Here is a 16,419-nt window from a genome sequence, read left to right as displayed (position 1 = left end):
TTGGCAATTCCTACAGCTGCTCCAAATGCCCTATTCTATTTCTTCCTAAATGTGACTTAGAAGAAGCTGGAGAAGGGCTTTCTGAACCAGGGGAACTCCAAGCCTGGAGGAGGAAGGTGAGAGAGGAATAGACTTTAAGTGTTAACTACACGCCAGGCACTCTTCCTGGGCACTTCCTTATATACAATCTCATTTAATGCCCTAGCAACCTTGTGAAGTAACTAGTTATCCCCATTCTGCAGATGAGAATACAGGCCCAAGAGGTCCAGAAGTTGTCGAGGTCAGCTAGCTCAGAACTGGCTTCAAACTTGGTCTGTTTTTGAACTCTGTGCTGGATCTTGTCACTCTGCCATTCTGCATAAAAGGGAAGTTTTGCAAATGAATTAGACAAGAGTTCTACTTTCGTCATCTTTGATTAAAGGGGTTACTGATTGGATTGGAATGGAAGAGTTCTTTAAAGCAAGTCCTCCTTTGGTGGTCAAAAGGACTTTGAGGTAATTTACAATAAAGGCCCACATTACAGGGAAATTAAACTTAAGATGATAGAGAGAGTTGGGGAAATGAACAAGGACTTAGCCAGTATAATACTGGTTAATCTTACTTATCTGTAGTAGCCAAATTTTTTTAAAGCAAAGCCTTTAGCTGTTTATGACACAGAGAGCAGTAGATATAAATAAATCTTACGAGTGAAAAAAGGAAAAATTACTGTCAGCTCATCAGTGACTTCCCCTTTCCCTTACCAAGGGAAGAAAAGTTCTTGTATTAGAAAACCCTCTTTCTCTAAATCAGGAAAAAGAATATGTCATTTGACCAGTAAACATTTATTGACACTTTTTGTGTGCCAGGCATTTCTGTTATCACCAACAACTTGGCAATAAATTACCCAGGAGCCGAGTTCAGTGACTCATGCCTGTAATCCCAGCACTTTGGGAGGCCGAGGCAGTTGGATCACCTGAGGTCAAGAGTTTGAGACCAGCCTGGCCAACATGGTGAAACCCTGTTTCTACTAATAATACAAAAATTAGCCAGGCATGTTGATGCACGCCTGTAGTCCCAGCTACTTGGGAGGCTAAGGCAGGAGAACCACTTGAATCCGGGAGGCAGAGGTTGTAGTGAGCCGAGATTGCGCCACTGCATTCCAGCCTGGGCGACAAGAGCGAAACTCTGTCTCAAAAAAATTAAATTAAATAAATAAACAAATGAATAAATAACCCAGGGTTACACTCTTAGGAAGCCTGGAGTCTTGGGATGGGGCTAGGGTGAGGAGATGAGACCTGGACACAACTCACAGTGAAATGAGGTACAGTGTGCTTCAGACCGTGGAAGCGGGACAGAAGCCGTGTGGTGCAGGCTCAGGGGAGAGCAACTTATGGCTGGGTGGCAAGAAAAGGCCTCTTGGGGAGTGGAGTGGTAGCCTGCCTGGCAGACTCAGAAAGATAGATGGGCTTTTGACTGGAGTGGGCCAGGAGTAATGTGTGAAGGCAACATCCAGTCATGGGGAACAGTGCCTACAAAGACCCAGAAATGGGCAAGTTTGACAAGTGTGGGGCTTGTGGGCAGAGTGTGTTGGGATAAGCAGCAGAACGTAAAGTGGGAGAAGTGGGTTGGCACCTGATACCTTGAAAGCCTTGAATATTAAGGTGAGGAGTTTGGATTTTGGCCAGTGGGCCATCAAGAGCCACTGAATGTTCTTGAGCAAGGGAGAGCATGCTTAGTACAAGTCTTAGACAAATTCCTCTAGATCAAGAGTCAGCAAACCTTCTGTAATCGGCCAGACAGTGAATATTTTAGGTTTTGCAGGCCACAGGATCTCTGTCATAGTTATTCAGCTCTGCCATTGTAGCAAATGTGCATGGCTATATTCCCATAAAACCTTAATTACAAAAATAGGCAGTGGGCTGGATTTGCTCCACAGGCTACGGTTTGCCAACCTTTGCTCTACATGCAAGGCGGGGAACAGATGGGTGGCAGGAGGGTTCACAGGACATCCCTCTACAAAGCCAGGCAGAATGCATGAGCCCAAGCCGAGGTAGATGTGGGAGAATGGAGAAGAAGGGACAGAGTCAAGAGACAGGCTTTCCATCAGGGCCAGCACAATTCTGGGCACACGGTCAGCACTGAATTAATGGTGTGGAGCTGCAGAAGTAAACAGCCCCTTCAGGACTAGTCACGGGGTAGTTATAGGGGGTGATGAACAAGTGGAGAGAGGATTCTGAACTGGGAGTCGTGAGAAGGAAGTAGCACCTAATGGCGTGGGACTTACTATGTTTGAGGTTCTGGCAGGACATTTATGATTTTTGTTTATTCACCAAGTGAAAGTTTGTATGCATCTACTAAGTGCCAAGCACTGAATATACTGCCTAACAGAGCACAGCACAGGCAAGGCGCGCATTCTCAGAGAGTTTACCATCTAGTGCGATGAAAGACAACAGGCAGGAAAACAGAGACTAGCAGTTGGCATGCATTGAATACTTACCATCTGCCAGGTACTGTTCTGAGTGCCTTCTATGGGGAAATCAATTCGATGTACACAACAACTCCCTATGAGATACATGTTAATATTATTACCATTCTGCAGATGGAAACACTGAGGCATGGAGAGAAGGAGCAATGATAGCTGGGAATTGGGAGTGTAGGTCTAGAACCCCATTCACTTAACTTTACCATGGCTGTTAATTGAAGAAAATAATATTAAATAATGGTGAGGGAAATAAACAGGACACCGGGACACAGAATAACAGGGATGATTACATTTATGTACACTGGCCAGAGAAGGCCTCTCTAAGAGGTAACATTTGGGCTAAGACCCGAAGGAAGAGAAAGAAACAGACCTAGAAAGAGTAATGGGGAAAGTATACCAGGCAGAGGGAACAGCATGTGTGAATGCTCCGAGGCAGCAAAGACTTCGTGGTCACAGAGGGCTGTTCTAGTGAGCAAGAAGAGTGTGGCATGGCAACCAGAATGTGTCAGCACAGCATTCACAACCATTCTGTCCCATCAACCAATCTCAGAAGTAGGCATTATTGTCCTCTATTTTGCAGAAGAAGTGACTGAGGTTCGGAAGTGTCCCTCAGTTGTGGGCAGATGTGATGGCTTACGCCTGTAATCCCAGCACTTTGGAAGGCTGAGATGGGCAGATCACCTGAGATTGGGAGTTTGAGACCAGACTGGCCAATATGGTGAAACCCCGTCTATACTAAAAATACAAAAATTAGCTGGGCATGGTGGCGCACACCTGTAATCCCAGCTACTTGGGTGGCTGAGGCACGAGAATTGCTTGAACCAGGGAGGCGGTGGTTGCAGTGAGCTGAGATCGTGCCATTGCACTCCAGCCTAGGTGACAAAGCGAGATTCTGTCTCAAAAAAAAAAAAAAAAAAAGAGACGTTTCCCTCAGTTGCATAGTGAGTGGGTAGTGGGAGTCTATCTAGTAAGCAGTCAAAGATACAGACTGGGAGCCTGGCCAACGTGGTGAAACCCCGTCTCTAATAAAATACAAAAATATTAGTCTGGTATGGTGGCACACACCTGTAATTCTAGCTCTTTTGGAGGCCAAATCACTTGAGTTCAGGATCACTTGAGATCAGGAGTTAGAGACCAGCCTGGGCAACATGGCAAAACCCCATCTCTTCTAAAAATAGAAAAATTAGCTGGGCGTGGTGGCACATGCCTGTAATCCCAGCTACTCAGGAAGCCGAAGCAGAAGAACTGCTTGAACCCAGGAGGCAAAGGTTGCAGTGAGCCAAGATTGCACCACTGCACTCCAGCCTGGGAGACAGAGCAAGGCCCTGTCTCAAACAACAAAACAAAACAAAACAAAAAACAAAAAAAACCCACCAGACTGGGAACTCCAGAGAGAGAGTAAGTCTAGAGACATAGCACAGAGGCAGAAGCCTCCACTGGATGGGTTCAGCTTTCCAAGTAAAGCAAGACAGCGTGGCTATATGGGTGGCAGTGGAGCTTGAGAAGAGGGGAGCTGTGGCTGCAGGGTCATTAGGGCCTGATGAGTGGGGCCAGACTCCTACCTAAGTCGGCAGTGGGCCCATCAGTGCAGACTTTTCTCTCCCTAGCTGCACTGAGGAATGGCAGGAAGGTCAGGGAAGTCCTCCCTGTTCCCTGAGTAACCCCTGTACCTCTCTGCCTGCTAGGACATCATCCTCACTGTGAAGGAGAAGCTGTCCATCCGAAGTATTGAGTACTTTGCACTGGCCCTGGAAGAGCAGTACAGTATCTCCCGGCTGCACCTGCTGCATGAAGAGGAACTCATTCAGCAGGTAGGAAGGACTGGCCGCTTGCTCCGGGGAGGCATGGGCTGGGCTGGCTGCACGGCTCAGCCAGAACCTCTGGGGACAGGGCTCAGCACGTCTGCATGTTTGATGCACTTTCTCTTGCCCCAGAAGGCACAGAGCTCACTCAGCCTGGGGATTATGGGACAAGAATCAGCCTGATTTTCATCTACTAGTATGAGGTAGGCAGAACACAGGTTTAAGGTTCCCATTTTGCAGATGTGGAGACAAAGGCTTAGAGAGGGAAGTTGATGTTCTCAAGGTAACACAGCTGATAGAACCTTGATCTTCTGCTTCTAGCTCTGATGATCTTCCCTTGCACCTGCTGCCTTTGAGGTGTTAGGGAAGCATTTGTTGCTGCATCTAAGCCCTTCCGGTGGGACTTACCTCCCTGATATGATTCCTGATGGCAGAATAGGGCAAACACAACCAAACAGTCTATACCACTCAATCTCCCATCTTTTTTAAAGCTAAACACAGGTTAGTTCAACAAATCTTTGTTGAGTCTGTTACAAAGATGAGGAGAATTTTAGCAGTTGGAAATGAGTAAGACGTAACCTCATAAAACCCACCCTGAGCATTCCTCTTTGCAGATTAATTCTTACCCAATGCACTCACCTATTAGAAGGTTAACTGCTTGCAAACATTTTAATGGCTTCTATTCCATTTGCACTGGGAAAGAAAATAAAATTAAATCCCTAAGATAGTTTAAGTGAAATAAAATAAGGTGCAGAATGGTATGTATACTGTATTACTATTTGTGGAAGAGAAAAGAATAGATGTATATTGAAACACGATAATGCTCTCTGGAAGGGGCACACAAGAAACTGGAAACAGGAGTTTCCCCTGGAAAGGGAAACTGAGGGTGGGTGAGTGGGAAATGGTGGCCTTTTGAACCTTTTACATTTTATATCCATGAGAAAGAAAGTCAAAGTAGGAGCAAAGGTCTCTGGCTGTCTTGGGAAGCACTAGAATTGACATCTCTGGGGACTGTCTTTCACTATCTGTGTTTTACAGAGTAGTTTTGTGGAATGACTGCAAGGACAAAGGTGGTTAGAAGATTAACAGTGTCTCCCTTACCCAACACAGGTGGTAGAAAGGGAGGAGTCACATGACTACCGCTGCCTCTTCAGGGTATGTTTTGTTCCCAAGGACCCCCTGGACCTCCTGAAAGAAGACCCCGTGGCCTTTGAATACCTCTATCTGCAGGTGACTGGGTCTGTGCTTCCCAAAATAACAGTGGTTGTTCTCAAAGATGGCACACTGGGTTATTTTGAACGTGAGCTCAAGGCAATTAAACAACTCCTTGGTAAGGATTATCTTTATCTGAAGGAGAATGGGCCTGACTATCGCTCAGCATTCCCTTTTCCATCACTGAGTTGCTGTGTTAGCAGATTTGCAATGTAAGAATGAAATTCATGCTCAGTCCTCAATGTAGACGATACATTTTCTAGTACTATTTTAGGATCTTTAGAATTACAGTTTTTATTGCTAAAAGGGGCCTTAGTGCTTCAAAGCCTCATTTTAGAATGATGACACTGAATCTTGGAAAGGTCATGTGATTTGCCTGGGTCACCCACTTAGTGGCAGAGCCAAAACCTGGTTCTTGATCTGTGGCCTGGTGCTCTCTTTATTCTACCTCCTTAGATGAGAGTTATTATGTCATTTTTATTCTGATGAAAAAGAATCATTTGGAGCCAGGCACAGTGGCTCACACCTGTAATGTCAGCACTTTGGGAGGCCAAGGCAGGTGGACCACTTGAGTTTGAGACCAGCCTGGCCAACATGGTGAAACTCTGTCTCTATCAAACATGCAAAAAATTAGCCAGGCTTGGTGGCATGCACCTATAGTCCCAGCTACTCAAGAGGCTGAGGTGGGAGAATCATTTGAACCCAGAGGTGATGGTTGCAGTGAGCTGAGATCATACCTCTCACTCTGCACTCCAGCCTGGGTGACAGAGTGAGATTCTGTCTCCAAAAAAAAAGGAAAAAAAGAAAAAGATTCATTTGGCAGATATCACCATTTTACAGATAACTCAGACTAGGTGGATTGGCCTGCCTCAAGTCTTACAGAAATGATGGCAGAAAATAATAATAATAGTAATAGCAACCACAATGCCATCAGTACTTTATATTTGCATAATACTGTGTGCCTTATACCTGCTTTCATATGCATTATCTAATTTAAGCCTCACAGAAACCATCTAAGGTAGATTTTACTATCCTCATCTACCAATGGAAGACACCAAACACTCAGAGAGTCTTGGTAACTTAACCAAGGTCACACAGCCAAGAAATGTGAGACCCAGCTCTCAAAGCTGAGCTCCTGGTCCTGCTGCCTTTCACCTGAGAGAATGAGGGGACACAATATGTCTGCTTCTGTTTCCCATCTGCTCTATCCCATCTCTTCTAGAGCTGCAGCGATGTGCTCCAGGAGCGCTTTGCTGTAGAAATGAAATGTAGCTCTGCACTCCGACTCGCGGCCCTGCACATCCAAGAGCGGATCTACGCCTGTGCCCAGCCACAGAAGATCTCTTTAAAGTATATAGAGTGAGTGGCAGGGGATGGCAGCTGCATTGCATTTATAACTTGCTGGCCCCTGGCCAGGAGGGCCAGATGCCACAGAAAGCAGACAGTCACCCACCTACCCATCTATCTGTCTGTTGTCTTTCCATCCATTTCCCTCTGCATCCTCTCTAATCCGACCTGGCTTCCCCAGATGTCTGAACCTGGCTGCTCTCTCTGGGACAGAAGCCAACTCCAGATGGAATGACACAGGATCCCCTTGTAAATTCCAAGTTCCTGGGAGGATGTCTTGGGAAATCAGTTGCCAGCATCAGTGTTAAGCTTTTCTAAGGGTGGGAATGCTTTGGAAATCAGTTTTCCCATGGATGTGAGCCAGTTCCTATTACATTATGTCTCACAAGGGCAGTTTCAAATCTTAGGATTCCAGCACCTTCTGATTCTTAGCTTAGAATTGTTCTGGACAGCATCAATCAGGTTTGCTAAGCCCCTCCCCAAATCTCAGCCCTGTCCTGCCTGAGCATCAAAATCAGATGGGGAATCATTTTAAAAAATACAGCAGATCCTTGGCTCTACCCCTTATGTACTGAGTCCAATCTCTAGTAGCAGGGCCTGAGAATCTGTATTTTTAGCAAGTTTCTGGGGGATTTTGAGGCTGCTAGGCTGGCCCCATTCTGGAGCTCGGCCTAGGGCATTCACAGGAGCTCTGTGTTGCCCCACAAGAGTGTGTTGTACATATGCTGTCATTATTTGCAATGTATTTCATAGTGAAAAAAATTGAGAACTCCTGCTCTGATTGGTAGAGTGTCACACCACACCAAGAGTAATGTGCTCTCGGAATGATCAATGGGATTTAATTCCTGAATGCCTGCAGGGATTTTTGTGGAGAGTGTGTGTATGTATGTGTGTGAGAGAGAAAAAGAGGAGGAGAAAGTGGCTTGTTAATTGCTGTATTATGGGAATACTAAGTACTGAATCAACTGTAATTATGCTCTTCATTAGAGCCAAGTACACTGTAGAAATGGGCCTCCTTGTCTCCATGTCTCATGGCAGGAAAGACTGGGGAATAGAGAACTTTATATCACCAACTTTACTCCGAAACATGAAAGGCAAAGACATCAAGAAAGCCATTAGCTTCCACATGAAGAGGAACCAGAATTTGCTGGAACCCCGACAGAAGGTAACGAAGGTGCCTCTGCCGACCCACCCAGCTATCTGCTGTGAAACCTTGGGGAAAATATTTTCTGTGTGTGTGTGTGTGTGTGTATGTGTATGTATGTGTATATATACGTGTGTGTGTATATATATAATTATACGTTAGGTTCTGGATTACATGGGCAGAATGTGTAGGTTTGTTACACAGGTATACATGTGTCATGGTGGTTTGCTGCATCCATCTCCTTGTCATCTACATTAGGTATTTATCCTAATGTTATCCCTTCCCAATCCCCCTACCCTCTGCTATCCCTCCCCTAGCCCCCCTCCCCCCAACAGGCCCCCGTGTGTGATATTCCCCTCCCTGTGACCATGTGTTCTCATTGTTCAACACCCATTTATGAGTGAGAACATGTGGTGTTTGGTGTTCTGTTCTTGTGGAAAACATTTTCAACATTACCTGGATTTTAGGCCAATGTAAAGCCCTGACTTCGAGTTTTTTGTTTTTTGGGTTTTTTTCTATTTAAGCAACTTATTTCTGCTGCCCAGCTACGTTTAAATTATCTACAGATCCTCGGAGAACTCAAGACATATGGTGGAAGAATCTTTAATGCTACTTTAATGGTATGTATTAGAGAACTGTGAAATCCTACTGACGTAAGGGACCTGAGATATCCTCAGAAAATCAATGTGTCTTTTAGCCTAAAATTCCTAAGGACTCTGTCATGTACTAGAATTTGTTTGGGAAACTAAATAGTACCCTACTGGAAAATATTCATCATGCCCTTGCTTGGTGCTACCCCTGTGAGAGATACTAGGGGAAGCCGGGCTGAGTAAGATGTGATTTCCATCCTTGAAGGATGAAGCAAGCTGCAAAGCCAGGAGACAGGTTTAGGCCTATTGCTGAGGAATTTGGAGACAGAAGGCAGCACTGCTTGCTTCAGGGTGAGTATAGGAAGGAGAAGGGATTCAGGAAAGAGGCAAGAGGAAGCTGAATTTGGCCAGACTTCAGTAGAGAGGAAAAGGCATTCTGGGTTGGAAGGGGATGGTAAGCAGTTCACTCTGGAGCTTTGGGTTTATGAGGGTGAAGAGGAAAGTTGGAAATCATGAAAGAAAAATAAGAGTGTTCAACTGCCAAGCTGAGGCTCTGATTGTTCAGAAGAAGGGAGGAATGAAGGGTGGGGCTGAGAAGGGAGAGGAGAAGCAGAAAAGCCCTCTGCTCTCTTCCCATTCTTCCTCCTGCCTCTGTTTTTGGAGCCTAGGCCTAGAGCGTGTGCTGTGCAGCAGTCAGTGTCTGGGGGGCGTGGCTTAAGAGCACTTTCCTTCAGCAGTGTCAGCCCCAGAACTCTGCAGCACAAAACCAATTTACCAATTAGAGTGGGGTTTTAACCAAAGTCCTTTCAAAAGATTTGGTGTGCCTCTCAGTCATGGGCCAGTGTAATCAGATTGCTAACCTAACAATGTAGATGAGAATAGTGCTTTGATAGAAAGGAAGAGCATCAGATAGTTAGGGGAAGGGGAAACATAGATGGAGTCTTTGTTTAAGTAGAAGACCCAAAAGGTGGAAAAGCAACTAGATCACAGAAAGGAAATTTTGAAGGTACCAGAAAAACTTCCCAATTTTTCCAAGGGCTAATTCTGCCCTCTCCCAGCTGTCCCGTTCCAGTCCCCAATCTCCCTTTACTGTTCTTGTCTAAGGAAAGAACTGGCAGTGGGAGAAGCAACCAACTACATTGAACTGGTTCAGGGCGCTTGCTGGGCACTGCGGGTTACAAATAGAGATAAAGGCAGACTCTGTTGTCAAGGAACTTAACTTGGAAAACGAGACTTGGATACAAATAATTAAAATAAGAAGTCGTAAGTGCTCCGTGCTAGTAGAGAAGTAAGAGGGAGTGGGACAGGAACAACAGAGAGGAAAGGGACATTTCTGGCTTAAGGAGGCTGAGATCAGGCAGATGCTTTCCATAGGCAGTAGGTTTTGATGTAAGCTTTTAAAGAAGGATCAGGATTTAAATAGGAAAAGATGGCAGGGAAGGGATTCAAAGAGCATGAAGATAGATATATAGATGTGAAAATACAGATGTGTTTATGGCTGTGGCTTAGGGCTGTATTGGAAAGAGTTTTGGGGGAGATAAATTTACACTTAGATTTAGCTGTTGACGGGGCCCAAGCTAGCAATAGTCTAGGGGAGTGGTGGGTAGGACCTGAAGTAGGAGTCAAGGAGTTTGCAGAGAGAGGTATTATTTCTTACATGTGAAATGTATTTTCACTAGCTTGCAAATGGAAACTAATTCCCCTCCCACCCTCTGCAGTTACAGGATAGAGAATCCTACATTGCCCTTCTAGTTGGAGCCAAGTATGGGATTAGCCAGATTATCAATAGCAAACTTAACATCATATCCACATTGGCAGAGTTTGCAAGCATCAGCCGCGTAGAGCTGACAGAAGAGTCTGAGAAAGTGGGCATGGTCAAAGTGTATCTTCAGGACGTCAAGGTAACACAATGGGGAGAGATTCTGAACTCAACTGTTGGAATTTGGGGCCAAATAGGGGCCAGGCTAGCTTATCTGAGTTTAAGATAATAATAAAGTCTAATGTCCAATATCTGCTTAAGAGTATGAATTGTCCCTCCTGTTCTATCAAAGGGAAAGTGGTAAATGGTACATTTTCCTGAAGAGGTCCTAAAAGGTTTTTTTGTACAAACTGAGATGGACCATGGGCTTTCCTGTTGGGTTTAAAAACGTAGATGGAGAACACCAGAGGATTTTGTCACATGCATGGGACCAGATGGCTGCCCAAAAGCTTTGAGTTGTGGGCATTAAAATAGGTAAATAGTGGGCTAGTCATGGTGGCTTATGCCTGTAATCCCAACTACTTGGGAGGCTGAGGCAGGAGAATTGCTTAAACCCAGGAGGCAGAGGTTTCAGTGAGCAAAGATCATACCACTGCACTCCAGCCTGGGCAACAAGAGCAAAACTCTATCTCAAAACAACAAAAATAGAAATAAGGGTAAATAGTGCAGGCTACCTCCTAAGCCTCTCTGGAAGGTCTTACTTTTATCCTGCCCTCCTTTGATTTAGTCCCAACATACTCAAGAGTGGTGCTTTATTCTTCTTATCACTCTCTCCCTCATTCTCCACTTGTTCTTGCTCCTTTTTCTTTTTTAAGTCAAGTCTTGAAAAGTCCCCATTGAAGTTTGGGGATGAGGGGGATGGAGCAGTTTGGATATAGGGCTGGGGTAGAGGATGAGGAGGCAGAAGACACATATAGATTGGGTGGGAAGAACCTACTGTGTGTGTGAGTGTGTGTGTATGCACAGGTGCACACACGTGATGGTGTCTGTGTATGAGTACATGAATATCCTCATTTAAAGCCTTGCAAGTGAGAATATGGGGCACCGGGCGACCTACCTGTGGACCATGGCCAGATTTACATGGAATCTCTCGTTGGTCCCACATGGCTTTGTTGTCAGTCTTCAGACTGTCCCTTGGTCCTTAATAAACATGAGACTTCTCTTTGCTTTCAAAGGTTCTGACTTTGCTGCTGGAATCCAACAGTGCAAAAGACTTAGCCTGCCTGATTGCTGGGTACTACAGGCTGCTGGTTGACCCGGTTACCTCAGTTTTCCTCTGGCCTGGAAACAAACAAGAAGTACACCGGGTATCTGCAGAAGAAGGTGAGGCACCGAATCTTGCCCCAATAAGGACAGGCCCCTTTCACTGGCCTTGTAGGTAGGGGCAGCCTAAAGGGAGGTGGTGAATTGAATTGAGCCGAGACTTCAGCTCAAGTGGATGGGAGCTATTTCTCTGCTTATTTCCTAGTAAACAGTTGATCTTTCATAAATACTAAACCAAGAAGTTTTCTTTGTATCTGAAATTTTCCTGAAACCAAGGAATGCTGTGGAAGAGCTCTAGTTCCTTACAGTATTTCTAAGATCATCCCTCAGATTCACTGTGTTTTATTATTATTTCTCAGCCAGGCATCGTGGCTCATGCCTGTAATCCCAGCACTTTGTGAAGCCTAGGTGGGTGGATCACCTGAGATAAGGATTTCGAGACCAGCCTGTCCAACATGGTGAAACCCCATCTCTACTAAAAATACAAAATTAGGCTGGCTGTGGTGGCTCACACCTTTAATTCCAGCACTTTGGGAGGCCGAGGTGGGCGGATCATGAGGTCAGGAGTTCGATGCCAGCCTGCCCAACATGGTGAAACCCTGTCTCTACTAAAAATACAAAAATTAGCCTGGCATGGTGGCACATGCCTGTGATATGTGCCACCAAAAAAAAAAAGAAAGAAAAAAAAAATAGCCAGGTGTGGTGGCTCAAACCTGTAATCCCAGCTACTTGGGAGGCTGAGGCAGGAGAATCACTTGAACCCAGGAGGTAGAGGTTGCAGTGAGCCAAGGTCACACCATTGCACTCCAGCCTGGGCAACAAGAGTGAAACTCCATCTCAAAGATTGTAATTATTTCTCATCAAAAAGAGATGTCATTTATTTCTCATCAAAAAGAGATGTCATTTAAGTAGATGACCAGGCCTCTCTTCCATACCCATGCACTCTTTTGCAATCTCTTGAAGTATAAAATAACTTCTCTGCAAGGGAAGTAAGACAGTTTCCCAGGCCAACTCCCAGTTTCTGTCAGACTTTTGCTTCAGCACCATTGGTGCAGCATGTCCCCAGGGCTATGCTGATAAATGTTTAACAACTCCATGCAGGGGGAAAAAAGGGATTTGAAGGAATTGCCCAATTTCATGGTGTCAACACTCTCACCATGAGTAATTTCAGGTACCACGATGTGTTGTGACCACATGTGGAGATGAGAAGAGGTGATTAGTAACACACCATTGTAGCGTGTTTCCTCTACATGGATAAAGTAGAAATCATCTCAAGAGACTAGGTATTCATAAAATAAAGTAAAACGGTTAGAAAGTGATGAGTTTGGAATATCTCTTACCTTTGTTTTATTTATTTTATTTATTTATTTATTTTTAGAGGAAGTCTCTCTCTGTCACCCAGGCTGGAGTATGGTGGTATAATCTTAGCTCACTGCAACCTCTACCTCTTGGGTTCAAGTGATTCTCCTGCCTCAGCCTCCCGAGTATCTGAGATTACAAACACATGCCACCAGGCCTGGCTAATTTTTGTATTTTAGTAGAGATGGGGTTTCGCCATGTTGGTCAGGCTGGTTTCGAACTCCTGACCTCAAATGATCTGCCCACCTTGCCCTCCCAAAGTGCTGAGGTTACAGGTGTGGGCCACCGCACCCGGCCTGTTACCTTTGTTTTTACACAATGTATTTATGAATGAGGGGTGACTCCTCAGAGCCTGCTCAGGGAGACAAGATGGAGTGGGAACAGGGCTGTTGTAGAGGGGCTGGGGGGACCGCTGCTGCCTGTCAGAGAAAGTGCTCTAGAGGAAGAGGTATTGGAAATCCATCTTAAAGAACATGCTGGAGTTAACCAGGCATGGAAAGGAACACAGATCATTCAAGGCCGAGGGGGCCTGGAGGAGTGACACAAGGTAAAGGCCGTGACGTGAAAGAAGCTCTCCCTATGTGTGGCTGGAGCATGGCAGGGAAGGCTGCCATGGGGGACTGGGTGCCTGAGGAGGGGCTGGACCATATTGCAAGAAGGGAAAAGGGAGGTGGTGAAAAGAGATAGGAGCCCCACCATGAGAAGGGCAGGTAGATTGCAGAGGAGGCCTCAGGGTCATTCTGTGAGAGGGACGCTGGACTGAAGAGAAGGGGTCAAGACCATCCTGTTGGGGGGCACTAAGCTGCAGAGGAGGGTCCAGGGCCATCCTGGGAGGCGGGAAAGAACCTGCGGAGGAGGCCTTAGGGCCAGTCTTTGAGGGAAGGGAGGACTAACTGTGGGTGAGGGGCCAGGGCCGACCTGTGAGAAGGGCAACAAGGCCATATTGCGAGAGTCTGTAACTTGTGGGAGAGGGCAGGCTTGTCCCCGTAGCCAGGGGTAGCCATCAGAGGGTTTAAGCAGGCTGTGATGAGGCCAGAGAGAAGTCTGAGAAAGATCACTCTGGAGGCTAACAGAAAAAAAGAGATGGCAACCTGCCTCAGTGCTCCCCACCCTCCTACCATCAGTCCTTCCTGGGAACCTGCCCCTGGATGAGTTTTCACTGTCCTACAAGGCCCATAGCACCCGGGGATCCAGACGGCCAGGCTTTAGAATGGTGCCAGCCTAGCAGCCTCATACTCCCCATAAAATTGCCAAAAATACAGATTCTCAGGCCCTTCTTCTAGAGATTTGACTCAGTACATCATGGGCAGGGCCAAGGATCTGTGGTATTTTTAAAATATGATTCCCCGTCTGACTTGGATGCCCAGACAGGACAGAGCTGAGGTCTGGGGAGGGGCTTACCAAACCTGGGCAGTGCTGCCCACGCAAAGAGGAATCAAAGTAAATACCGCATTTCCACGAACAGACAGTTCTCCTCGGAGGTGGGGATGGAGTTAATCCAGCCTCCTCTAGCTCAGAGCGATGTGGGACAGGTGGTCTGATAGTGTAGGGAGAACATGGAAGCGAGAGTCCCTCGGATCCTATGTTCATCAGTATAGCACGATCTTAGGCTGGCCACCCTGTGGTCCTCAGTTTTCTCGTCTGTCAGGGTTGGGTGGGGGTTGAGGGGCTAGAAGGACACACAGGTGGGAGAATTCTGTTTTGTAACCCTTGGTGTACCCTGTGTTGCAGGCTATGAATCCAGGGCCTGCAGTGACTCAGAGGAGTCCTCTGAGGTGGACTGCATTCTTGAGCCTCTCTCCGACAGGCGCCTGGTGAAGCTAGGACCCTGCAGATCACTCATAAAGGAGGAGCAGCCTCCTGGGAACAGCCCCACACCTGAGGTGGTGAGGAGGGGCCCAAGCACCTGCGGGGCCAGCAGCATGACAGACAGTGCCGAGTCCGAGGCGTCTGACTCAGCTAACACTGAGAGCCGCGGCTACAGGACCAGCGGCTCGAGCGAGTCCATGGATGCTCTGGAAGAGGATGATTTAGACGCCTGCTCCTCTAGCAGGTCCGCCTTCTTCCACTTTGGCTCACCAGGCCTCCCGGAGAGCATTGATTCTGACAGCCAGGAGGAGAGGAGCAGGATTGAAACCAGTGGCTTCCTCTGCCTCCTGGACCTGGCTCAGAAAGCCAACCCGCAGTGCCAGAAGACAGAGTTTTCTGAGAGTGCTGCTCCGCAGACATTTGGCTGGACACCAGAACTGAGCACAGTCAGGCTGGACCCCAGACTGTATGAAGGCAGCGCCGACTACTACAGCCTGTGCTCCAGTGTCTCCCCGGCCAGCCACCTGAGTGACAGTTCCGAGAGCACAGCTTCCCGGCAAGGGGGTGCCCCACCAGCCTGGGGTCAGCAGGGCTGGACCGAGGCCCAGTCCAGCTCCATGCTGGAATCCCTGGCCCTGCACCCACCACTGGCCTTTGAGGATGGCAGCTCAGATGAGGAATACTATGACGCTGCTGATAAGCTCACTCCTCCAGGCCCGCCCTCAGGTGAGCCCTCCCGTGCAGGTCTGCAGACCCGGCAGGCAGCCCCTGAGTACCTCCCAGGGGCCAAGGCCCGGAGCCAAGCTTAAGAGGAAGATTCATGTCCACTTCTGAGGAGGTAGATCCAGATTCCATGGACCAAATTTTAGGCATTGTGGCAGCACTGCAAGGGAGGTTAAGAGAACTGCGGCAAGCAGAGATGTGAGGGCTTCATCCAACAGTGGGAGTCAGGGAAGGCTTCCCAGAAGAGGGGGCAAATGGGCTGGGCCTCGTGGGAGGGAAAGAATTTACGGAAAAGAAAAGGGCTTGACAGGGGTGCCCGGCAGAGCGAAGTTGCTATGCCATCACTGATCCTGAGGCTGTGTTAAAGGAGGTCTTCAAGCAAGAAGAACCTGGTGGACAGGCCATCTGTGGCCCCACAAGGCCTTCTGGGGTCCAAGGGACCCTGACATAAGAAGGTAGGGGATCTGGTGTCTGTGTTTCTATCAAGTTCCTCATACAGACATGTGGGATGTCTATCACAGCTAGGTGCAGTGGCTCAAGCTTATGATCCAAGCACCTTGAGAGGCTGAGGTGGAAGGATGGCTTGAGCTCAGGAGTTCAAGGCTGTCATGAGCTGTGATTACACCACTGCCCTACAGCCTGGGGACAGAGTGAGACCCTGTCTCAAAAAAAAAAAAATGTTGGCCAGGCAAGGTGGCTCATGCCTGTAATCCCAGGCCAAGGCAGGCGGATCACTTGGGGTCAGGAGATCGAGACCAGCCTGACCAACATGGTGAAACCCCATCTCTACTAAAAATACAAAAATTAGCCAGGCATGGTGGCAGATGCCTGTAGTTCCAGGTCCTCAGGGGGCTGAGGCAGAAGAATTGCTTAAACTCGGGAGGCGGAGGTTGCAGTGAGCAGACATCATGCCACTGAACTCCAGCCTGGGCAACTGAGCAAGACTCCAT

General features: G+C 47.2%; 1 protein-coding gene across 7 annotated transcripts in view; it reads left to right on the top strand.

The window, feature by feature from the left end:
- The window catches only part of FRMPD1 (FERM and PDZ domain containing 1), a 90,220-nt gene that overhangs the window by 71,076 nt on the left and 2,725 nt on the right, over nt 1-16,419 (top strand). For all 7 annotated transcript variants that reach the window (XM_021671512.2, XM_012463404.2, XM_012463402.2 and 4 more), the window contains 8 exons: nt 4,147-4,272; nt 5,374-5,493; nt 6,698-6,834; nt 7,861-7,987; nt 8,491-8,586; nt 10,275-10,457; nt 11,491-11,638; nt 14,669-15,472. In XM_021671512.2, coding sequence (XP_021527187.2) covers nt 4,147-4,272; nt 5,374-5,493; nt 6,698-6,834; nt 7,861-7,987; nt 8,491-8,586; nt 10,275-10,457; nt 11,491-11,638; nt 14,669-15,472 — 1,741 coding nt within the window. The remainder of the gene's footprint in view (nt 1-4,146; nt 4,273-5,373; nt 5,494-6,697; nt 6,835-7,860; nt 7,988-8,490; nt 8,587-10,274; nt 10,458-11,490; nt 11,639-14,668; nt 15,473-16,419) is intronic.

Source organism: Aotus nancymaae, unplaced genomic scaffold (assembly GCF_030222135.1).
Source record: "Aotus nancymaae isolate 86718 unplaced genomic scaffold, 86718_ANA_hifiasm-v0.15.2.pri h1tg000003l, whole genome shotgun sequence".
Taxonomy (NCBI): domain Eukaryota; kingdom Metazoa; phylum Chordata; class Mammalia; order Primates; family Aotidae; genus Aotus; species Aotus nancymaae.
This window is presented reverse-complemented; position numbering and strand designations above follow the sequence as displayed.